Genomic DNA, 24919 nt, shown 5'->3' with positions numbered 1-24919 from the left:
CGTGCAAATTGGTGCCTCGTAATTATAAATATTGAAGTGTAGAATTTCATAAACGGACCCCTGAGGCACGCCAAAATAAGCAGGTGCAAAATCTGAATTAACGTAATTGGCCGTAACCGACTCCTTTGGGTTTAAAATGAAGAAGTGCAACAAGGTAACCGCGCAAGTAGGGTAGAGTGGGCGCTGTGGTTACACATTTTCAGGAAACTAAGCTCACGAGATATTAATATAAGCTTCATAAAATTTTTAAAGTATCTAATACGCTTAAGACGCATGGTGCAGAATTCAAAGTGAGTGTTGTGTGAAACGTATGCAATCAGTCTCGCATAAAACCGCTCACAGAAATCGAGGTGAACATTGATATTAACGGAGTTTGATTCTTTAAAGTTAAGAATATAACAGTATCTGATACATTTAAAAATTTTATGCGGACTTGTAATGAGCGATACGGCTCGAAAGTTATCGGACAACTTTCATTGCCTGCCTTGAGCAGCGTAGTCACCCTCCCAACTTCCCAGTCATTAGCGATTCAGCCTGTCTAGAGGTTCAACTGAGTTTGATAAGGACAATGGAGCTGCACATATTTGTATTATACATAAACTTAGGATTAATGTTAGAAACGATACACTAGCAGGAAGGGTGGCGATTTTATATATTTCTCTTTATCCTTGCCTTGTAAAGAAGAATTATATCTATGGAGAGAATATCAAAAACAGCTCACTGATAACAGTGAAAGAATGCGCTGGTAGAAAGATCCACAGCGAAAACTTAGGATAGCATGTTCATTTGGAGGAAACGAAACGCCATTAGATGATACAAGCATTAGAGCAGTGTGTACCTTGATCACTGTATTCTAAGCCTGCTCCGGATTTATAAACATTGCAACAGGCAAGGTCTCATTGAATAATAAGTTCTAAGTTTGTTTTTACTATTTGTTTTTTATCGGCAGCCACAAAAATGTGGGTGTCCATTCGATGTGGCGATTTCGATAAATTTCTCCTTCGATAGAAGTGTTTTTCTCAATTTATCGTTTCTTGAAAGATTATTAAACCACGGTATTTGCCAAATTCCACGGCAAAGGTCGTAGTGGCACAAAAGAATCAGAGTTTCAACGGTATTCTTGAACAGATCCAAATTTGTGTGAACATAGCGCTGTGAAATACTCCGAAAGTAATAGCTAAGGAAAACTAGCTGACAAATTATTCTTTTAATGTCAGGTTGCTTGCAATTTTATTTATTCTGACTCAGTTGAATAAAATAATGAATTTGAACATTCAAGAGAAGAAAGAATCGATCAATAAAATATGACAGAATTTAGAAGGGATAACATACACCGTGTAAGCACGAGGTCTAATCCAATGTATACCGAGCTGCCGCGGTGACTCAGCGGTTATAGTGCTCGGCTGCTTCCCCCAAAAGACGCTCGTGCGGTCTCGTTTTAAAGGAGGCGAAACGCAAAAGCCCGTACATTATGCGATGTTAGTGGAACATTAAGGTTCTTGAGCCCTGAATATTTCGAAACTTTTAAAAAATATTAGCATCACATTTTTTTCAACACTTCAAATGCGAACGATGTCTGTTTTTTTTGTCATGTTTTACTGATTTTTGCGTTGGATTTCTCATTGCACTAATATGGCTTCACTCACCCAGAACATGATGTGTTTTATTTTAATGCCGACAAATTTACCCAGAGCACCTGGAATAAATAAAATAAAGTATATGTGCCTTTTCAATGCGTTGAGAACCAACAGCTACTTTTATGAGGTGATGCCACTTTTCAGCAGCTCTTCCCAAAATCGGCAATCAGGTAAATAGTGCTTGCACTATGTTCATGCCCTAGAAGAGCCAGACGGCGCCTATGCGTAGCGAAGGGAAGATTTTTTTTTTAAGGAAGTGCGCGTGGGCTATTTAATGTTAGGCACGGGCCGTGAATGAAGGCATTTGGGTCGGCGTTTGTTTGGGGCTATCAAAGTCGGGCATTTCTGGGGGCTGGTATTTGTTCATTGGCATGTGGCCATGTATTTCTCCGTAATGATTGGTCGTCAGGACAGATTTTTTGAGTTTCTCAGAGTATGATTGGCGGAGAAAGAGACACGAAGCAGGATTTAATAAAATTTTGTTCCCATTCACATGCGGCAAAGCCTACTTGTGTCTCCTTGATGGACGTAACTGCTATTTTGCAAAGAAATTGTTTTTTAAACAAAGCGTTAGCTTTTCACCCCCGAGCAACCGTTAAAGCGAGACGTATCGATAAAATTAAGGAAACCTTGGACAAAAGGCCCTTGATAGAGCAAAGCTGGTAATGGTTAAAGCACGCTTCATAAGTGGAAGCCAAAGAAAGGAAGTACACCTGCCCATGTTTCATACTTTCGCTCTCACTTTCTCCTTCGCAAATATTTTAGCTGCCTGGCCTCCTAATGTAGTCTGCATACTATCAGGAAACGCATATTAGAAAATATTTAATAATTTCGCCACCAATTCTTCTAATGCGCTGGGTAATGAAGCCTTGGGAAGACATGAAACCTGGATTGTTTTTTGATTTTAAGGGTCACTCACTCTGACAATTACCTTTTTAAAGTTGTCATCTATAAACAAATTTGCTCTGCCGTCATAGAGGAACTTTAAATCATGCGAGAGAATTTTGCCTTTTACTTTCTGAATAATGACGGAACTGGCATTTTTCTTTTCCAGTTTGATTCATTTTTTCTCGAGACTTTCACAGCCCGCCACCATTTCACTTGTTTACAGTGCAAAGCTTCCCAAGTGCTTGTTACGTGGAAAGGTTTTGGATATTTCTCGCCCTTATACGGCCTTTATTTGTTGTTGAGAATGGAGTGGACGCCACCCCCTGCGATATAAGCAAAATAACAGCCCAGAGAAGTATAAATAGAGTTTAATGTGGGGACAGTTTTTAGGTGCTTTGTTCGTCTCACTTCTGCCACTACGCCTGAAAGGAAACTGCGATGCACTGTCTGCTCATTTGTCTCCTCGGGTTGACTCTTGTGACAGCATCACGTTCAGGTACGGAAACCCACACATATTTTGGCAATAACACTTCTGTGGGCTTCTTTCTAGAAGCCTTCCACAGCCTTACCGTACATCATACTGCTTTCATAATCGTAGGAGCATTGCCCCATATTTTTGGTCGCATGACGCCATTAATTATCTCTCCACAGCCTTGTACGTACCACAACCAATTGAAATAGTCATCTAGAGAATAGTATCAACAGCAGATATTTGGTCATGTGTAAAATTTAGAGAGCCATTGCGGTCACCTAATCATTTTTGTGTGCTATATATTTTGAGTAAAGAATAATATTTACACCGCATAAAATACACACATTTGAGATCTTTGCTCTGAGTGATTTCCTGAGACGCTTTTGTACAGTCACAATTTAATTAGAAGAAAACGGTTTTCTTTATCTTCGTATTCCTGCTCGTCATTATTTTTAACAATTGCATTAGTATTTATATCCTCTTTCGCGTTTGCCCCCGTGTTTTATCACTTCATGTCGAGACTGGAAGTTATCTTTTAAAATTACATCATGTCGTATATGTCGAAGCCAAAAAATTCTTTGTTCATCTGCTTAGATAGGTTATGGGTGAGAGTCTGAAAATGTGCCCTCTAAGCTTAGCCGATATGTGTGCACATGCGTGATTCCGCTTTCTGAGTCGCTGCTCGTATGAGGCGCATGTGTTTGCATTGGTCCAAAAGATAAAGGTCAGGGCTAGTTGCAGCAATTCTCAACTCTTTTTCCCTGAATGGGTAGAAGAGACGGATGGAAGGTCTTGCTAATTGACCTGAATTTAGTACTATTGTTATAACTGGCAGGAATAAGCAAGAATATAACAGCCATCGAAAATATTCATGCCTGCGCACTCGTAGCTTGCGTTGCAGGCAGATGTGTAACCGCTTAACGGCTGGCACACTACGTTTATAGCAGTATACAAAAAAGTTGGAAGATATGGATCAATTACCTTATGTCTGCTCTCCCTGCGTTAACACAGCTTGCAAACACAGCGCGATTTGTGTCGTTCGAAATGACTCTTGTTGTGAGCGACACCACTTTACTAAAGAGTGATTGGCACGAAAGGAGCGCTTTTGAAAGTTGGACGCTGGAAGAATCGTTCTTGAACTATTTTTTAAACACAGTTTTTTAAACTCTAAATCAAGGAGTTCGTACACGCACCCTTTGGCGGTTCCCGTTATTATCACCACACCATTGTCTGACAAATAAAATGTATTTTGTTGGAACCTAATGTGTATTGTATGCCGTATCTTCATCACTTCTCGTTATTGTTGTAATGTGTATGAGGGTCTTTCCTGCGGTTTCTTTTCTTAATTGAACACCAGTTTGCTCGTGGGCGGCCTTCCTCTGCTGCATGTATGTTTTATTTTTTCACGCGGCTTTTACAAAGGCCACAGGCATTTCAAAGCTAACATCTTAGCTTTTGTTCAACGGTCCATTCTTAATGTGTATGCATATCTAGAAAATAAAATGGTTCTTTCTTTCGGTTTCTCTTCTGTAATTCCGCAGTGTTTGGTTTTATTTATATTACAAACGTCATCATGACGAAAAAAAACGAATACCTGTATTAGGGCTTTTAAGCGCAAGCTGTTCATCATAATACGTTTCGAAATCTCGCCACAAGTACATAAACTGGCAGGCGTAGAATTATTCTCGCAATTAGTTTACGTCACTTCGGAGCTGATTTTCAGCTAATTGCACATCTCTTGAAGTGCATATTTTTATGAATTTTTCATCTGCTAATAATATTTCTCAACCGCCGCCATCGGTCTTCTCTGTCGCATTTCGGCAAAATGATCATTCGCCTCGTGATAAAGACTATAAAATTTACATGATGTGCTGAATCACCTAGTTCTCCATATCGCGATAATATTTAGCCTTTTTTATATTTTTAACGGGCCTGAAAATTGGCTAAACCTTCCGCTGGAAGCTTACCGATTGTTCGCACTTTCTGGTTTATTTATAAAACCTGCTACAAGATAGGTCTACTATCGCTGTAGCGAGGCTGCACGGAGCTCATCATAACAGAGCAAACTGATACCGAGCAATAAGCGGCAAAATAGCGGATGCTCAGAAAACGTAGTGATAACACTCTTTTACCGGATAGTATATTTCTTGCTGCAGGCGTAGGGCATTAAATTTTATCAATGAATTTTGTGTTTAGAATGACGCACAGCACATTATAAAACATCAGCTTCCACGTGGAGTGCTCAAACAAACGGTACATAATCTGTAATTGAATTTTCTCTCATGCTCTTTTGGTTGCGGTATGTACAGCCGAATGATGGCAGTGAAGTAACCGACAATTTTATTTCATGTGCCGCATTCAAAGCCTGCAGAATTTATTCTGGATTCTTTGTTTTAATTCATCTTAGCCATTCAGTAAGCTTTAGCAGAAGTGGTAATCGCAAAAAAAATCAACAAGCAGCGATTGTAACGGCATATTATGGCCGAGAGATGACACAGCCTTCCTTCGGCTGTTCAAATCGAAACTGAAAGAACAGGAGAATAAGAATCTAAGTTATTGAGGTGGAATACCTCAATTCCATGTCATGACTCACGTACAATAGTTCTGAGGGCCACTCTAAGGGAAAAAAAACGCGCCCAAAATTATGTGTCTATATTGCTTTAGACCGAATGATTTTTTTTATTGAAACCTCGTCTCGGTACACTCATTCTGCTCTACACATTAGTGATTTTGCTATCAACTAACTGTTCGTTCAAAGTGGGGAGACAGAAAAGTTTCGAAACTTCTTTAATGTGAAAAATATTTTTTCATAAAGGTTATAATAAAGTACACTTGATAATTTTCATATTCCTCTCTCAAGAACTGGAAACGTCATTTCAAAGGGGTATAAAAAGTATTGCCTCCTTCTAATACCACACTCGTCGCGCATGCTGCGACAAAATTTGAACAATCAGTGCTCCAGAAAGTTTATCTCATATTTACTCAAATGTAAAACGAATATAATTTACTGTTCGATTTGATAAAAAAAACGCACAATTTTCGGTACTTGTAAGCACATTATACCATAAATTTGCACTCTTAGCGTACACAGGGCTGTAAAACTAAGCAGTAAGAAAGGCCCACAGCAACATTCTGATCTCCATAGAGGGCACGGTATCCTAAAGTAAGAGCTGGTGTGCCTCAAGCCTGGGACGCCATATATTGCAATTTCTCTTGCACACGAAAGAAGTATATGTTATATGTTGATCATTATCACTACTCCCTGATACCACATTAGCTCATAGTTGCTATTTCGTTTTGCCATCAGCAACATTCTAGGTATAGTTGCAACAGGATATCAGTCGTACCCACTGACTACCGCTTACTCCAAGTTCCATCATCCTATACAAAAGAATGCATAGCCTTATCCCATAAACTTAGTCCCTACTCCCCATAAACTTAGTTGCACTCTCCTATTATTCGGTGGCTCTGTTCTAAAGGTATTGGCGCTTAACCACTCATTCATAAACAGCATACGAGTGAGCGGAGCAATTTCAGGAGATTGCGTTAAAATATTCAGTTTGTTTTATGAAGGTCAGGTTGTTCGTTGTCTGAACGTAGAGAGAAAAAGGAAACAGTAAATTCTTAACAGCCGCTGCAAAATAGGAAATAAAGAGCTCTGAAAATTTGTAAGTCTAGAAAGCCTTCTCCTGAAAGCATAGATTACCCGCTGCACTTTTGGTCTAGGTGCTAATATTGTCTTACGCTTGTGTTTCATAATTTCGCACATTGTATAAAATTTGTTACAAATGGAAGATACTCTTTGCCCTTAATGAAGTATTATCTCTACGAGTACAAAAAAAAACGGTCAAGCATATGGCACAAAAACACGACATATTATGTGCAAGTACATAAATACAAATCTTTTATGGTGAGCATCGTGCTGCACGAACTAAACTGAGCGTCTATAGATCGAAAACGTGTTATGCTTTACCAAATATCAATTGTGACCAGGTATGTTGAACGAAAAAAACAAAACTCAGTGCTGGTAATGTTACGCGCGCCCGTAATTCTGGGATCACTTCATCATTGGTTTTATTCCAGAGCAACGAAAGGTGGCCAATCATGGAGCCTGCAAGATACCGCTAATAGAATATGAACCTCGATGCGAAGCAAAAGTCCCAAGATATTTTTACAATACGACATCACGCCGTTGCCAGCAGTTTCGATGGAACGGGTGCCTTAAGGAGGATGTCTATGAGAAACGAATTGACTGCGCGATGAAGTGCAACCAAAGTACGTACACTGGTTTGGTGATTTTGCATTGTTTGATGTGACAGGCTTGCCTCTTTCACAGTTTCCGACTTCTGTTGCTGGACAGCAAAAACAAGAATACTGAACAATATTTATTTGCGAGAAATGGTATCCTAGAAAAGCGAACACAAATGTTCACTCACGAACCCTCTCGGAGCAGATACGACCTTGCTACTAAGAAATTTCACCGTAAAATCATAGTTCTCTGCTGTTGATATGCTTGCGCTGAAAGCTAACCACCAAAGAACGATAATTTATAAATGTCATCAGGAGAAGAAGCAAATTTGTCTTCCAGTGAATATGAATATGGCAAGAGCTTTTGTCTTTCAGGTATTAAGAACAACCAGATAACAACTATTCCGCATAGGGGCGCCTTTTAATCTTTTAAAATAATCGTCACAAAGTATATTAGATAAGCCATGACACTCTCTACCCGGCTGCAAGAAAAACGAACTACACTCGTATAGACTTCGTAGATCCTAAAATAAACACACTGGCGTCATTCAACTGTTCTACCCTGGTAGGTGAAACCCTGGATATATGCGGAATGCCTCCTCACCCGGGTCTGTGCGCTGGGCAAAACTACAACAGAGAAATGAAAAGATTCTTCTACAACTCAACATCAAGAGTTTGCCAGGAGTATTCAATGTGCGAGAACGCAGGAGCGGAGATGGAAAAGAACTCGTTCAGCACGAGAACACTTTGCATATTTCATTGCAGGTGAGTGCATGCACAGCGACTCCCGTCAAATATGATTTGGTTTTTGGGGTTTAACGTCGCAAAGCGACTCAGGCTATGAGAGACGCCATAGTGAAGAGCTCCGGAAATTTCGAACACCATTGAAATTGCCGGGCTGTTCATGCATGGCTGATATTTTAATGAACTAGCTACAGCGTACGGAGGGAAAGAGAACAAAGATGCACTTGTCGAGTGTTTCGCTTTTCTCATGCCGTGTCGTGTTGCCGTTGGTTCCTTTCTGTATCAGTATACGAAAATTGTTAATAAATAATAATCCAGTCCTACCTTACCCCGCAGTTATTTCGATGCATTTGTTAATCACGGATGGAAGTTTAGACGTGCGTGTATTACAGCGACGTGAGAGTGATTTTTAAGTTATATTTAAAGATGTCTTTACAGTAACGGGGCTGCATGTAATTTTTTCTCGCCCCTCTGTTTCCGCATAACCGTTCTGGTAACAGGAAATAACCACATACACAATGCAATAGTACCGGGACGCTATCTAGTTGTAACGACAAGTTAGTGTTCATGCAAAACGCTTGCTCCGGGCTGTTACATGTGAACAGGCATGGGTTATTTCAAAGGCACCAGCAAAGCATCAAACATTTAGGATTGGTTGATGGTTTTTATCGGAGCCTTAAATAGGCGGCTGTCAAGAAAATTACATAACAAAAGTGCAACTGCCGTTCGTTTATACTTTGGCCCTGAGACTGCATTGAGAAATATTCGTTTCACATTTGCATTCCCTACTTAATTATTTACTGAAAAGCTGGAGTTTCTCGAGAAAGTTTTCGACCGACCGAAAGAAATGCTAACTAAAACAGCAGTTCAATTGCCCCACACTGAATGATAGGCCAGATAAAAAGGAAAAACCTTTGAAAATGACTAAAGATTGAATCCAATCAATATCGAAAGTGAATTGATTGTTCGCTCTCTCACTCCGTCATTAAACGACAGCGTGAGTGTACGCCAACGGTCGCCTTCCAGGGGAATCAGGGCTTTCTACAAAAAAAAATTTCATTTCCTAATATATTTACAGTACCATTTCTGCGGAAATCAGAAAAAAAAGGTACTATTTTCACAGAGTTCTTTGTTACATCTTTCGAAAATTGTTTCTTAATCTATTTTCTCTTCTTCTTTTTTTTCTGAAAAGAGTGTAGAGTCTAAAAATGAGGCAGAACGCTGGTTCAAGATTTATGTCATTTTTAGTGGCGTACAACAGGCCAAGACGTTCTTCAATTTCCGTTTCGCTCAGGTACAAACTTCTGTTTTTAATTTTTGCAACGCGGTGTCCGTTGACCCCCCCATATCTAGAGTAAGACATACTTTCACAAAAGAAATTTAAAATTCCCAAATTTCAAAAAACAAAAAGATTGCCTGGACCTATTCTATGCTCCTTTGAGCGCAACGAATCAAACACGGTAAAAATAGACAGAATAGGTGAGAACTCTAATCTGCAGGGCAAGTATCTAGACAGTAAACCGGAACGGAGAAAAACGCCCTTCATTCGAGCGTTTCCCAGCAATGTTCACCGATCGCGAATCACGAAACAATTTAATAAAATCACTTCTCGGTCAGTTTCAGCAATGAAGTTTAGGGACAGCAAAAAAAATGGGTGATAAAAGTGGACAGATTTTCAAGAAGTGAATTTTGCGGCCATATTTTCGGATTTAAGAGCCGCTTTCCTTCTTAAGATTTCATTCTGTTTCGTAGGGTGAGGTGACAGCAATAATGTTTATTTTCTTGACTCCTGCCACGGGGTTAATGACCACCGAAATGCTACTGCGGTCTTTTCGTTTTGCGCTAAAAAGGTTCCCCGCAATTATAATCAATCTTAATCTTTGGTCAATATAGACAGCTGATGTATATCCAAAGTGACACCCTGGAAGGTTTGTAAGCATTGTGCTTCTAGCTTGGAACCAAACTGAAAGAAATGGAAGAACCAAACACCTTCGAAGCGGTCTCCGGTCGGCTTGTAATTTTTACGCGCACATTAGTAAAGAAAATAAAATGCAAACATAAAGGTTACTCAGTGCGCACATTATTAAATAAATCTTTTTATCAGTGTTATTAAGTGTTGCAGTAGGCTTCAACGGCTGCATTGCGTTGCTCTTCACTTTGCTAGAGAGACATGCCTTTGCGAAATCGGACAGATTTAAGTTTAAGAATGCGAAGGAAAATCTTTGCACGTATTTGAAGGACAAGACCACGAGGTCCGCGTTTAAACAGCGACAACACTGCGCGGTCCAGTTGTAGAATTTCCTGCTCGTTGCAGTGAAAAAACCTCCCCTTTCAGTGCGAAAGAACTATTGCACTCTTAACCTGGAAAATCCCGGTGTGTGGTAAGCCTCAGAAGTTAGTCAAGTGATGTGGGAAATGGCGGGAAATAAGCTAGACTTTAAATAAGCGTGCCAAAAGATAACCTCGAGAAATGATATAGATATAGCTATTGCCGCGGCTGGGCTTCGAACACGCGGCGGCGGGAACAAATCAGCTTCGCTGGCCACTGCATGAGAGCACTATGCTATCGCCGTAGCCGATCACGCGTCTTGTTTTTGTTGATGTCTCAAAAGCGGTGGCACATACCCACGGCGAGGCGTTTGCCAGGGTTTGGTGCAGATCCAAACAGCGGATAGGATAGGATAGGAAAACTTTTATTGAATCATAAGTATTTAGGCGATCAGAAGTCTTCTTGCTTGCTTCGCGTGTCGCTGTCTTCACGCTGCGCTGCAGGGAAGGCTTCTTCAGCAAAGGGTGGTCCCTCAGTCCAGGGCTCCTCTGAGTTTGGCTGCATCTCTTCGTGCTCTACCATCCTCTTTTGGACGGCGAGCTCGCGGCTGACGAGCCGGCTCTCCCAGTGCTCCGCACTCGGGGGTTTGTGTTCTCGGAATGCGTTGTTTCGTTCGCATTCCCATGTTATGTGAAATAGTGTGGGTGTGGCCCCGCACCACGGGCATGTGCCCCTATATTGCGTTGGGAACATCTTGTTGTATATAAAGAGGTTGGGGAAGGAACCTGTTTGTAATCTACGCCAATCTGTTGCCTCCTCCTTGGTTAGTGCTTTATGCGGGGGCGGATATTTATATCTCACCCCTCTGTGTTGTTGGAGTAGTTCTGAATAGCTCTCCCCGAGGATCATGGCGCTCAGACCACGGCTCTCCTGCTGCTGTCCGACTCGGAAACAAAAAGCTCGAGCTAGACCATCCGCCGCCTCATTGCCCCTTATGCCCTCGTGCGCAGGTATCTAGATTAAATTATGTTGGACTGTTATGCTCTCTGAGAGGTTGCACTCTCGGAGCACCTTAAGAGCAGCTTTGCTAATTCTGCCCTTCGTATAATTTCGACAGGTCTCTTTTGAGTCCGTGAGAATATTCAATGATTTGTTCTCCCTATATCCTTTTGCTGCCGCCAGCGCTACGGCTAACTCCTCGGCGTCCGTTATACTCCAGATTTCCGTGGATGCCCCGGAGGTTAGTTCCCCATCTTTGTTTACTACCACTGCCGTATACCTATTTATTTGCTTCTGCCGCTCGCTACTTCCATAGCGCTTGCGTCCGTGTAGAATGTGTTATCCTTCCCCGCTAGTGTTCTTTCAATGTGTTCTGCCCTGGCCTTCCTTCTGCCTTCGTGGAAAACAGCGGAAAATTCTTCAAACTGCAACACATTCTCGCGCTTCGTGTTCCACGTCGTCGTTTTCATCAACTTCCAGCTGTGCGCAAGTCACGAAACGAAAAGAACGGTGCTTTCAACCGGTACTTTCAGGCACGTGGTCTTGGTGTCCAATTGGAAAAACGCGCTTTCGTGCAATATTTTATGGTTAGCAATGTCAAAACGCCAAATTTTTTTCCCTGCATCACTCTTCTGAAAACTGCCGCGCCCCCATGCTACGTTATGACTATATCATGGGATTTTTCACCTGTTCTGTATGAATGTCACCTGTCCAAACGGCGGGCTCTTATAGGGTGGGGGGGGGGGGTGCTAAAACGGGCGGATGTGGCAAAACACGTTGGCGAACTGCGTCGGATGTCAAGAGGCCAACAGAGCAATTCCAGCAGCCACTTATCGGGTTGCCATTTTAGCGGAGTGACGCGCGCTAGGCCTCTCCAAACCATATTAAGACTGACCCATATGGAGCCATTTTCCTGCAAGAATCATGCGAACGGCCACATGGCCGCATCAGTCCAGCGGTAGGCGGCTCTTCGCCGTCGAACAAGCAGGGCTAAGTATGTTCGCCGGGCTCTCACCAGCTCGGTACAAGCGCCCAATGCGTGTTGTCAATGCGTACCAATCAGGGCGCAATCGCGTCTGTCTTCCGTCCGCTTCTACATGCCTCTCTACGTTTGAGCAACATGGCAGCGCCCGCCCGGCGGGGCCTCTCGCTTTACCGCCAATCCGACGTTGCCCTCACACAGTATCTCACGTTATTTGCAAACGAAAGGCGCACGAAGCTTTCTCTTCGTTTGAAGCTGTCCACACCTCAATATTTTAGCGATGAAAAGGGTCCATTTCTCGGATTGCTTCGGCATTTTCAGAGCTGCTAAGCTTAGCCATACGCGTTGTTTCACATCACTAAGCATAAAAATTCAAAAAGTTTAAATATATCGTTCCAGAAATGCATCACAGACATTAATTCGTCCTCCTTTTCGCTAGTGGTCAAATGATGCCTTAATTTCATTTGCGAAGCTTCTCTTCCCGGCATTTTACTGAGTATATAGAATCACCCCGCTTCGACAGCCAGCCTGACTGCGGCCGCCTAATTTTCGCCGCATATGGTGCAGCACGGCGACTGCACACCGGCGTTCCGCCTAGCTGGTGCTGGCCGCCCGAACTTCATTGTGAAAGTTCGCTCCATATTGGTCGGCCATTACCTTTTCAGATCGCACGGTGCCGCCCACTCAGACCACTGGCAAGGGTGACAGTCACTGTCGACTTGATTCCGCTATGATTTCACAGCTGACGGGGTCGTGCACGTTTAGGAATACTTGGTATAATTGTAATCGTGATAAGGCCTCCGTTAATACTTTTCTATGCCTCTAAGCACTGAAGATATTAATTCTATACCAGGCGACATTTTTTGAAGGCAATGAAAGGGTACTGATGGGGCGGAGTATTCACCACATTGTTATCCTGCGAAGGAGTTCAGCCGCACGGTGGTGCGCATGAGAACTTGGCGCCTTGCATCCTGAGTGGAAGCTTCACTCTGTAGCTAGCGTCGCTGGCGCCATCTGTGTAAGGTTTTTATAGCCAGACGTACCTAGAAATTTCTTAGTAACCAAGAAAACTGCTTTTTACATTGACTTTTTAACGTTGAAATTTGGCAGTAGTGATAGAAATTCGCTTATGTCACGATTATGCTAAGATATTATGTTTTAGGGCAAATATAAAACTGCAATTGGGACTATATAACGCAGGGTAGAAATCAAGATAGTTTCCGCTGCACAACTTCAGCTCCATTCGCAGAAAAATTTATTTGGGGGAATTGTCTTCCAGAGTTTTCGCGGAGATGATCAGGTTGTAGGAAATTTTTTTGAGAAGTTAAATTTCTACGTTATCCCGTTATCCGAGCTTTAATAATTTATTCAATAGCCTTCCCTACTTCGAACGAATGTTAGTATAAATGCGAATCAAGCCAACAAACATAAAATATTACATGTTCGGTTGAAGTCTTCATTCGCGCCGTGTGAAATTGATGGGTTCATAATTTTCAACCAGCGGTTCAAAGCCAGGACAGAGAACAAGAGGGGACACACGGCGCTGAAACTTCAAATTGTGTCTGTCCCCTCTCGTTGTCTGTCCTGGTTTTGAAGCACTCTTGGAGAATTATGAAGGAATGCCAACTTGCCTATTCTACTGTTTTTCCTCAACGTAACGGCGTAACAGCGTCCTTCGTGAGCTTAGCTCACTAAACCGTGCCAGAGATGACCGGAAATTCGCTTGCGGATATCTATGACCGAAGTCTAAATTGTGCATGATTGTAAAGTTAAAACTGTCGCGGCTTTCGTCTTCATCTGCTAACTGTTCTGCTTTTAGAATAAATAATGTTCAGGTTTTTTAAAGTCCATTTTACTACGTCTATGTGATATTGCGCTCATGTACCCATGCAAGTGCCAATACAAACATTTGAAGTGAAGATACGCAGCAGCGGCTCACTGCAAAAAAATAATTCCTCCTTCACCGTGACCAAAACGAATCAAGAAACCTTCACTGTGGCGTTTATATCAGGGTCAGTATGTGGATTTTTGAGGTATATATTTCTCAACAAGGCATGGTTTAAAGGCCATTGTTTTGTTTTTTACAAACCCCCTTTATTTTTTTACATTACAGCGGATTTCCTATTCGCAACCAGAATAACACAACCAAAGTGAGTGCTCTCTATGTATTCCTTGGACAAATGTGAAAAATAAGAAATTTTAAAATTTTAAGTGCATATTTGACAATAACCTTACCTATTCTCGACGACGTAAGGCACACCAATGTTTCGAAAAACAACACCAACAATGATGTTTCACATCACCTGAAAAAATGTTTTTTCTCATTCTTAGGGTGGAAAGAACTCGCCTAGAAGACAATGAAAAGGCGACACAGCCACTAAAGGCTTAAAACAGCTCTGAATATGAAATTGGAACGCATTTAGAGGTTCTGAATAAACCATCTAAGTTTCACGTGGCTAAAGCAAATAAATTTATTTACTTCGGCAAAAATAGGCTGCCTAAATGTAGCGTCTGTACTTCCCACCTCTTCTTTGTGTTGAAGATAATCACAATATATATTATTACAACGTCCATTACAATATTACTTTATTATTACAATGTATTAGAGGGCTCGAGAGTCTGTCAAGCTCCTAGGAACTTTTTCCTCTCGATGTCCTCTCACGCTGAAGAGTGAATAAACTTCAAGTTGAAGTGTTTTTCAACAATTTTTGAAATAAAGGGAACAAGAAATGTTGATGTTATGTGGAAATACTATTTACATTTATAAACAAGCATTAGGGGATTAATAGTTCCTAGCAGGGAGCACCAACGCGAACTAGGAGCCACATTAACCTCTTCTTCTCTCGTCCTTTTCACGCGAGTGGCCACTTAATCCTCCACTTCGTCCTAACATGACCCCCGGCGGCACGAGTGCCGTCCTGGCGTTTGGCCGATGATAGAGGAGCGACGTCGTAGGACATGAGGTGCATGAACAACATGAACAATATCGGTGGGTGGACTACATGAGGATGCGGGCGTATGAGGAGCAACTTCATACGTGACGCAGGTGACCTTACGCACCCCAAAATAAGAGCCTTGGTAGGGGACAAATGTTTCTCAGAGAGACCAGCGCGGTGGGAAGGGGACCACAGAAGAACGAGCGACCCCGGTTCGAAGGCGACGTGACGATGGCGATTGTCGTAAATAGATTTCTGTCCTTCCTGGGACGCTTACCCCCGAATGCAGAAATGTAACTTGGCTCGCGCTTTGACTCAACTTCGGCAAGTCGAGTCGAAGCACCAAGGCGGCTTCAGAACGGCCAAGTTGGGTTTCGTGTTTCATAGATGCTCAACCTGACTTGCTTCGTCAAGTTAAGCGCGTGCTTGAAAGCGAGGGCGCATTGCTCGTCTGGGGATGAGAGTATTGAACAATCTATTATAATAATGCCCATTTTGCTCCTATAAAACAACGCATCTCGTTCAGCAGTCATAAACAGGCACTAGGTGTGAGTGACCTGCATAAAATTGCTACCAATAAAAACTACATTTCAGTGCTACCCGCTGCTTCCACTTGATTGACGTTTTTGGCTGGCAACGTGCTCCACATTGAGCCAATCCTAGTTGAGCCATAGCCAGTTTTTCTCATGCTTTTCCTGCTCCCAGCGGAGACCAGCGCCTCAGTTCACGTTCGAGGAAAAGGAATTGTTATTGTGTTTTGTTAACGCACGTCGGCATATATTAGAGTGCAAAAAAACCGATATGTCGTCGCTGGCAAAAAAAAAAAAACGCCGCTTGGAAGGAAATTGCCGGGCTGTTTAACAGCAATCACGGTGTGACCCGACGTGACCCCAATCAGCTCAAGAAATGCTGGGCCAACCTAAACAAAAGTCGAAGGAAGAGGACGCGAGGAAAAAGAGAGATCGCCACAAGACAGGTGAGCGCGGCTTGCAGGCCGTTTACAAATGTTTGTTCCTGCATGCTTTGTATGCCATGGATAAGGGCATGATTATTCTACTTCGGTCGGCGTAAGCAACGTGTACTGGAATGCATAGTTTTTCAGGAACAGTGTGATAACACGTAAATGGGCACGTAATAACGTTTCGGTGCAGTGTACTCTGCCTTATTTACAAACGCAGATGAATGCAGCCTGCGTTAATCGTGTAAATAATGCCCAAGCAGTATCCTGTACAGCCTCCGTAATTTTTAAAAACTACAGAGAATGTTTGCTACATTCAAGTCAGTGCGAAGGCATGCGATTTCTGCTGCATAGAAGACTATGATGAGCGGGCAGTGCAGTGGGACGGAGGGCTCGCGCCTGGCCAGCAGCGAACTGACAACGGACGATTTTGCTCGGAGTTGGTACCATTCGCATACTATCGCGCCGCGAAGCCAAATTGGGTGCACCGTAGACCAGACGGTGTCTACACTGGCGACCTTTATGTTCATGAGGAAACTTGCCGCGCTATTTACAGTTGCTTGGTACTATTGAAAATCCGGAAGGCTGTACATACAGCTACCTACCTTTACTCATTCCTGGCACTGCTGGGACGGGTGGCACAAAAACGTAGTGAAAACAACACACAGTTGCATGCATTGGTGTGCCTTTGGTTGCTTATGTTTGGCACTTCATGAACAAAATATTTTAATGGCGCATTGTCTATAAATTAAGAGTAGCTTCACTGTGTGCGGTGTCTTTTTTCTTTTCAGGAGGAGGGTCAGCTCAATGCACTGTGAGCGCTCAAAGTGAGCAAGTCATTGCTGTTGCCAGCCACATAATGACCAGGGTAGGCAACCAGACTGACTCTGATGGAGGCATCGACCTGCCACCAGTGGCAAGTTTGCCTGTTATAAGATTGTTGCAGCCAATGGTGGATGGAGCAGGCAATGAAGAATTCCATTATGCAGGTAAAGAAAGCACTTTGCATGTTGTAGAAAAACAGCACTCCCTCTATTTATATTCCTTTGATGACAACGGAGCGTGTACTGTCAATTGACGCTGTTTCAATGTTTTTTATTGCCTTGAACCTGCTATGAGGACTGTGCAGTTCATCTACAACAAATTATAAAAATCTACTTTAATACAACACTGTGGAAAGCTGCTCTACATGTGGTTGGCTGAATGTTTGTGCAGATAAAGGCTGCATTCGTTGACAGTGCGAAAGGATGACCTGCTCCAAGCTGCATGTTGTTGGACAGCACTCTGAAGGCATTTTGACTTGACGGCTTATATTCATGTGAGTGGTATGCTGTGTTCCTGTAGCGGAAGGCGAGGAGTTGGTTAACCGTCGGACACCGAGGGAGCAAGCATTCAGTGCTGCAACTGAACTGCATTCATTATGACATTCTCTCCTGATGATGTTTTTGAGTCTTGTTTGCCATTCCTGCCTCACTTCAAACGAATGCCAACTTTAATGCAGTTTCATTATGCATGCACTCCTTCACATAAATTTTCATATTTCTGTGTACTTGTACATGATGGTGCTCCAGGGATAAGGTAACAACATTCTTGTTGTGAATAATGGTGCAGCTTGCCTATGTGTAATGCTCAAAGCCTTTTCGAATTTGGCTGCTAGTTTCAAGGAAATTGTTAGTTTTGCAATGCAGAGGTTTCACTCGAAGCGCATGTTTTCTGTAGCCCTCAGGCTCAGGCTGCAGTATTTGTCACCTTTCTTGTATGCCTCACCTTGGCATTTGTGTCGCATATATGCGGCGAAGCAAGCAGGCAGGCATTACAAGGAAACCTTTGCAAAAAAATGAAAGTGGATTAGCTCAGCTACTCCAGGATATACAAAGTGAAAGCTGTCGGCGTTCATTGGCATTGACAAAGTTCTAGACGCTGATGATTTTGAAGAAAGGGCGTATAACTGGCACCCTGGGCCAGAGGACACGCATGAGTACAAACTAGCAAATATACTAAAATTGAAAAGAAACCCATTGAATGAGCAAAAAAGCTGCAGGTGCAGAGTTAGAGGATAACCACATGTGTAAAACTCGGGGCCTGCGTGACTATCACTACTGTATCAGCAGAAAAAAATAAAGTGAGGTCATCAGGCATAATTCAGAGTGAAAGGTGAGGAATATGGCAGAACAAAACAATGACTAAACTGGGGCCCCCAGAAACAACGGCAGCTATTTGGCGCCGAGAAGGGCAAGTGGTGCCTTATATAAGAACATTATAAAGCTTTCGTTATAATGTCTCTTCACCAATTGACCCAACAATCTGTGCTGTTGAGGCAGACAGCTAATGTGTTGTAAGCTTAGATTTGTCCAACTAATTTTTACCTTTTCTTTATTACAGAAGACGACTGGGAACCTCCGCTCGTGGATGAGCCGCAGTCACCAGCGGCTGCTGTTGGTAAGAGTGGGGCAACTCCAGAAGCAATTGAGCAGGAGAGCAATCTCTTTTTTCCTGCTGTGCAACCTGCTGATGCTTCCAGCACAGCTGCACCAGGCTGCACCAGTGCTACAGTTGCTTCTGGAGCTGCCGCTATTCCCACTACTGCTGAAGCAGTGGCCACCGGTGACGCTGGCAGGGCTCCAAGAGGGCGGATGGCCCTTTTAGAAAGGTCTCTGGCAGATGAGAACGACTATAGAGCGGCCTTACTGCGCGAAGAGCATGGACTGCGTCTGCAGCTGATGCGAGAGGACCACAACAGTATTCTGCAAGAGCGGCAGGAGAAAAAACTCCTTGATATCCAGAAAAAAAAAATTGGAATTGGAAATCTTAGAAATTGAAAAACAAATCAAACTTGAACAGCTTCGTAGGCTGCGAGAGGCACCATAATAAACGGTGCCTATGGCTGAATGAAACTGGAATGCTGTGTGAATGCTTGCACAAATATTATGTGGCAAATCCACATAACTACACTTCATTTGCACATGTACCGTTTTAAGTACATGACTCGGTGGGAATAGACATACAGCCCCGTCACCACCTTGCATGCAAGTCTGACAAGCTATCGCATAGCAGGAGGCAGGTAGGATGGTTGCGTGGTACTTAAGCTGCTATGGCTATATGGATCTTTGGATGCAAACAGCAATTTATTCATAGAAATACGCATTGCTGTATGCTACAAATATGGCTGCTCTAGGAAGTAAAAACCTCCCCTGGCATTGCTTGCAAAACCAACCAGTAGAGAAAATTGCAGGCCACATTGTTAAAGTTTCCATTTATAAAAAGTCAACAATATTGGCTCACGCAAGTCAACACCACATAAATGCTCAAAGGCCAACACCGCTCTCTACTCCTTCCATTATCTTTGCTGTCTCATCTAACCTAAACCCTCGCAGCTAGTGCCTCCTACTCAAGAACCGAAACCCTTAAAGAATGCGATTCCTCCTATGCTGTCTACAAGGTGGGCCCATAGCTTGAGTCAATACAATGCCACAGCCTCCCGCTTTGCTGAAGTAATCTATTGCTTCAAAAATATGGCCACCACATTCCTGTGACAAGCCGCACTAGGCATGACAAAAAAAGACTATAAAGAAGCATGCATCAAAAAAACACTTGCTGATGGCACCCACGTTCTGCTATTTCGAACCCCGCCGAACCATGTAACAATTTCAAAACATGCCAGTTCTCGATGAGTGGAATCAGCACAGTTCCAAGAAGGCCGGCTCAAATGCAAAGCCAGATTTAAGCTGTGACAGCCAACCAGTAACTGCATGTACAAATCAAAAGAACCGCTAGTCCAAGTGTTTGCATGTAAAAGATTTCACTACAACACTTGCGAGCTAGAAGTAGCCACCTAGTCATATCACAAACCATTCATTGAACCCACAAAACAAAAAGTTGCAAACACTACTGGGGTCATAAATTATCTTTCAGTGGTCCACCATGACTGCGGCAGCAAGGCGTTCCCAAACATCAGTAGTGCCCGCACACAATGATCTCGACTAACTGTTGGTGTTGGCTCATGACGACTCACTTTATGATCTAGGGTTTGTATTCAGCCATGCAAAGCAAGGCACCTAACAAACACCAGGTGCATTTGGCTCGAGGACAATGAATATTGAGTGCAACTGCTCGCAGACAGATTGTGTAGCCTTAGCAACAGTTACAGGAGTTTTATGTACGACCATGACCTTTACACTTGGAAATTAAAAATGCTCACAGGTCACACACTGTAGGTTGGTATGTTTCACCATGACACAACAATGCCTGGAATCCTCTCCGCACATATGCTGCTTCCTTCGCTTCTTTCTCTGTGCCAGTTACTGCCCGTTATGCAACTTTGTTGTAAGAGATTGAGCTGGACGAGGCATGTGGATCATGTCAGGAAGCCCATTTCATACCTAAAGAATCGACCTTTTGCCCCATACTATGACAACAACCAACTCCCACTTTGAACAGAGACGAGAGAGAGCGACAATGCAGAACAAACCACTCGAGCATCGTTCCTTGAAAAGAAGGCTCCAGTGTGACAGCTGAAGGTTCGACCGTTCTACATCATCTTGAAAGCAAACCAAATGAAAAGAATACACTCATGTTTTTTTTACCTCAATACAGCAAAAAAAAGGGCGAAATTTAATAACTGATTCACAGCACACCTCTGTTGGCAAGCCAGAAAACAAAACTTCGCAATGATCTGGAATTTCATCAATGTAGGCAATTGGGAACGTCTCGTTTTGTTGTAAAAGGGATATTTGAAATTAATGATTGTGCAATGGGTTTTCCGGGCAGAAAGTACAAAGCGCAGAACAGCGTTCAAAGACAGTCAACGGTTCCAGCAGCACCAACCCGAAGCACGCGCTTGCCGAGAGCAGTCCCGCTGCCACATGGGCACTTCTTTGTCATTACAATTGTGACATAAAAACAAATTTATACTCAACACATGGAAGACATGCAAGAGCCCAAGCTTGAAGTGCAAGCCAGGTGAAAGTAGGAAAGACGAAGTAGCAGAACTACTTGCTGTGAGGAACCTGAATTCCATGCCACTACCAAAGCAGCCACACAAATGTTTGCTCTGTGGAAAGGTGCACAAGCCCTGCGACTGCTCCACCTAAGGCCTAACTGTTGTACTTTACCAAATCTGGTAATTTTTCACATGCGTGTAAGCAAAGCCGCCAAGGCAGCAGCTCTTAAACAAATGAACTGAGCGCCATTAAGACCCTCAGCAGCAGGGTCAACAAGAGCTTTTCTGGTATTCGCCTCCTGCAAGATCAATACAGCGTTCTTGAAAAATAGCATTTGAAATAGAACACTATAGCAAGAAATGCAGAACCTAGAAGTGGAAGAGTAGCAGTTTGTTAATGCAACAAGCTCGCAACTTAAAAGCTTCCGAAGCTGAGAAAAAATTCTAGTGTAAAGGGGTGTATTCGCAGTGAAGGTCTGCGGTCGTAGATCAGAGAGCGTCATGATGAGCACACTCTCAGGAGTCACTCAGGATCCCCAGCTGCACTTCGTCGACCTCTTCGTCCCGCCGCTTGAACTGCTGCTAGTCGTTCCCATTGCTCTAACATTTCTTTAGTTCCTGCACAAAAGTTGGGATACGGGTAGCATGAGCAAGTGCGCAATATAAACATGCTTTATTCAAAATGCATGGGACAGTGTTGAGGACTGTGCATTTCTTACCTATGTGAAGCTCTTCTGGATGAGCACCCGTCGTGCCTGCATTCCCGACAAGCTGTCGCTGACAGCATCAACAGGTGGCAGGTGCTCTGGCCGCCTCGCTGCTGTCGTGCTGGTGCGAGCCGGTGGAGCGTCCTGGATGGGAGCGCTTTCAATATGAGGCTGTTGCTCCTTCATCAAACATGCAAAGTTCTGCAGGGCTGCACACGCTGTGATGATCACTGCAGCTTGTTTCGGCTTGTGCTGGAGCCCCATATCCAGAAGAGGGAAGAGGCGCTTCCAGACACCGAATGTCCTTTCGACCACATTCCGTGTCTTTATGTGGGCTTTTTGGTACCTGCACGTATAAAGGAATACTGCGTTGATTTAATGCCACAGCTCGAAAGTGTGGTCAAGCTTTGTCAACTTTGTCATGCACTGTCATTGGAAACATTAACTAACCTTCCTTGCAATGAATTTGCACAGTGATTGCGTGGTAATATAGCGCCTAGAATGTAGTGCTACTCTTCATGGAGCATGGAGAACGAAGCTACACTCTTCATGGAGTACAAAGCTACATTATAAAGCAGTACTAAAACAAAATGCTGGGCCTCGATCGCATATTCCGAAGAGACACATTTCGCTATGTGGGACGCCGTAGTGAAAGGCTCCGGAAATTTCTACCACCTGGCGTTCTTCAGCGTGCAACGACGTCGCACAATACACAGGCCTCCAGCATTTCGCCTCCATCGAAATGTGAACGCCGCGGCCGGGATCGAACCCGCGTCTTTCGGGCAAGTAATCTTGTGACTGTACGTTCGTAGCACCGCGGGGAAATAAATAAAATGACAGCACGTACACGACGCGAACGAATACGAATGAGCTGAACAGTCGTAACTGTTCAGAGAATTTCAATTTTCATTGCTCACCTGCACATTGATGGAGAAATGGCCTTTGCGGTTTCGGTAGACTTCCACATCTGCACCACCCGGGCTGTTGATGCGGACATGCGTGCAATCTATGCAGCCGGTCACACCAGGGAATTCACCGATCTCATAAAAGTCCCGCGTCAGCTTTTCAAACTGCGAGACGGCTGGAAACTGCACCAGCATCGGGCGCAGGTGCTTGGCAATCAGCAAGGTGACCTTGCCAACTGCGCGGCACACCATGGGCTGCGAAATCCGCACCAGATCCCCGGTGACGGTCTGGAAAGTACCGGCCCCATAAAACCTCAAAGCCAGGAGTAGCTGCAGCATCGGAGGAACAGGCTATCCCCTGTTGTCGGGACTTTCACGCAGGGGCAACACGGTGAGCAGCTCCCGCACGGCGTTCTTGGAGAACCGATAGCGGGCGAGGAACTGCTCGTCGTCGTAGGGCTCCATGGGGTTCCCCCGATCTCGTAACGCTGGCCGTGGAATCTTCGGCAACGAATGGGCCTCAGAAAATACTACGTCCATGGCGTGGCAAGCGAACTCGAACGCAGCTACCCTCCGCGCGACGTCCAATCGGTAGGTGGCCATGTTGGAAAATACAACGAAGTCAGCTTCAAGCAAGCTCCTCAGCCGACTTGAAGTTGGACCGAACTAGGATCGAGCCAAGCCGGTTGCAAGTCGCACTTCAAGCCGAGTTTGGTTTATGAAACACGATGGAGCTCACTTGAGACCGATGGAAGTTAAGTTCGAGCCAAGTTACATTTCTGCATTCGGGGGTTAGAGTCGACTATACGGGCGGTTTGGCGAGCATCTGCAGCTTGAGCAATGGCGTCACGGGCGTAGGCGGTGACGGGACGGTCAGCGGATGCGAGAGTGTGGCCAAAGGCAGGACGGGGTGTCTCCCATAAAAGAGATGGAACGTAGAGCAAGCAGTTGTGTCATGCCAGGAGCTGTTGTAAGCGAATGTCACATACGGCAAGGCGAGATACCAGTCTTTATGGGAGGGGTAGACGGGCATAGACAACATGTCTTTTAATGCCCGGTTCAAACGCTCGGTTGGTTTGTTCGTCTGAGGGTGGTATGCTTTGGCAATCTTATGGTTTGTAGAACATGAACGCAGGATGCTGTCAACAACTGTAGACATGAGATAGCGTCCGCGGTCTGCGAGTAATTTACAAGCGGCACAATGTTGCAGAATAAGACTGTGCAAACGAAAATCAGCGACATCGGTCGCGCAGCTCGTAGGCAATGCACGGGTCATCGCTTACTGAGTGACATAATCGGTGGCTACTGCGACCCGCATATTTCCGGATTCCGAGGTCGGGAATGGTCCAAGCAGGTCGACTTCTAAACGGTGGAACGGCTCCACGGGCATATCTATAGGGTGCAGAAGATGAGGAGGTGGTGCGGAAGACTTCTTCCTGCGCTGACACAAGTCGTTAGTGGTGCCGTAACGCCGGACTGTACGGTATAATCCAGGCCAAAAGAAACGGTGCTGTATCCGGTTGTAAGCTCTTGCCACACCAAGGTGTCTAGGTGCAAGTAGGTCATGGAGGTCTGCGATTATTGAAGAGCGCAGCTGGTGGGGAATGACTAGAAGTAGGGAGCGCCCGTCAGGACTGAAGTTGTGGCGATAGACGATGCCATTTTTGGTATCGAAGTGCTGCAGGGAGCACTTTGACCTTCCAGAGCTGAGGCCCTCGATGATGGTTTGCAAATATGGGTCCTTGCGCGGCACCTCGGCGATGTTATGTAGATTAGATTATCCCAACAGTGCAGGGATATCGTCAGTGTCACTGAGATTAGGTGGCTCGAAAGGGTACAGAAACCAGCATCCAGCGTCTTGATGAAGACGTCCAGACTTGTACACGACCGTGTACGAATAATCCTGAAGGCGTAGCACCCAGTGGCCATGACCCCCGGAAGGGTCTTTCAGTGAGGGCAGCCAGCAAAGTGCATGGTGATCCGTGACAACAGAAAAAGCATGCCCGAACAAGTATGGCAGGAATTTAGCTACAGCCCAAACCAGGGCGAGGCACAGACGTTCGGAAATGGAGTAATTTCGCTCTGACCGACTGACTGAAAAACTTTATTTTCAAAATATGTACCGGGAGCAAGTGGAGCGGTCCTTAAGGGGCCGTTCCTTACAAACGCTAGGTGGGCTGCTCATTACAGGAGCCCATTGGCTGTAGCTGCTGCTCGGGCGCGTCGGACCAGGGC

The 24919-nt window shown here is 44.2% G+C and overlaps 2 protein-coding genes and 1 long non-coding RNA gene across 3 annotated transcripts in view; 2 read left to right on the top strand and 1 right to left on the bottom strand.

The window, feature by feature from the left end:
• The window catches only part of LOC144134244 (BPTI/Kunitz domain-containing protein-like), a 79932-nt gene extending 65507 nt beyond the window's left edge, over positions 1-14425 (top strand). The window contains exons 2-4 of the mRNA XM_077667202.1: positions 7081-7272; positions 7815-8010; positions 14353-14425. Coding sequence (XP_077523328.1) covers positions 7081-7272; positions 7815-8010; positions 14353-14425 — 461 coding nt within the window. The remainder of the gene's footprint in view (positions 1-7080; positions 7273-7814; positions 8011-14352) is intronic.
• A 1460-nt stretch (positions 14426-15885) lies between these two features.
• Positions 15886-19132, top strand: LOC144134243 (uncharacterized). Its single transcript, XM_077667201.1, has 4 exons — positions 15886-16151; positions 16925-17122; positions 18516-18727; positions 19112-19132. The coding sequence occupies exons 1-4, from the start codon at positions 16082-16084 to the stop codon at positions 19130-19132; spliced, it is 501 nt and encodes a 166-aa protein (XP_077523327.1). The 5' UTR covers positions 15886-16081.
• A 2525-nt stretch (positions 19133-21657) lies between these two features.
• On the bottom strand, positions 21658-21935 carry LOC144135112 (uncharacterized). Its single transcript, XR_013315377.1, has 2 exons — positions 21792-21935; positions 21658-21690 (listed from the first exon to the last, which is right to left on the bottom strand). It is a non-coding gene; the product is annotated as an uncharacterized LOC144135112 (long non-coding RNA).
• Positions 21936-24919: the final 2984 nt, after the last annotated feature.

The sequence above is a fragment of the Amblyomma americanum genome, chromosome 5 (assembly GCF_052857255.1).
Source record: "Amblyomma americanum isolate KBUSLIRL-KWMA chromosome 5, ASM5285725v1, whole genome shotgun sequence".
Lineage (NCBI taxonomy): Eukaryota > Metazoa > Arthropoda > Arachnida > Ixodida > Ixodidae > Amblyomma > Amblyomma americanum.
This window is presented reverse-complemented; position numbering and strand designations above follow the sequence as displayed.

What these genes read in the sequence shown, in the direction of transcription:
- LOC144134243 (XM_077667201.1), top strand. Translation starts at nt 16,082, where the DNA reads ATGCTGGGCCAACCTAAACAAAAGTCGAAGGAAGAGGACGCGAGGAAA. An exon ending in GAGAGATCGCCACAAGACAG is followed by an intron (nt 16,152 to 16,924) that starts GTGAGCGCGGCT and finishes TTTTCTTTTCAG; the next exon opens with GAGGAGGGTCAGCTCAATGC. An exon ending in TTCCCACTACTGCTGAAGCA is followed by an intron (nt 18,728 to 19,111) that starts GTGGCCACCGGT and finishes TACCGTTTTAAG; the next exon opens with TACATGACTCGGTGGGAATA.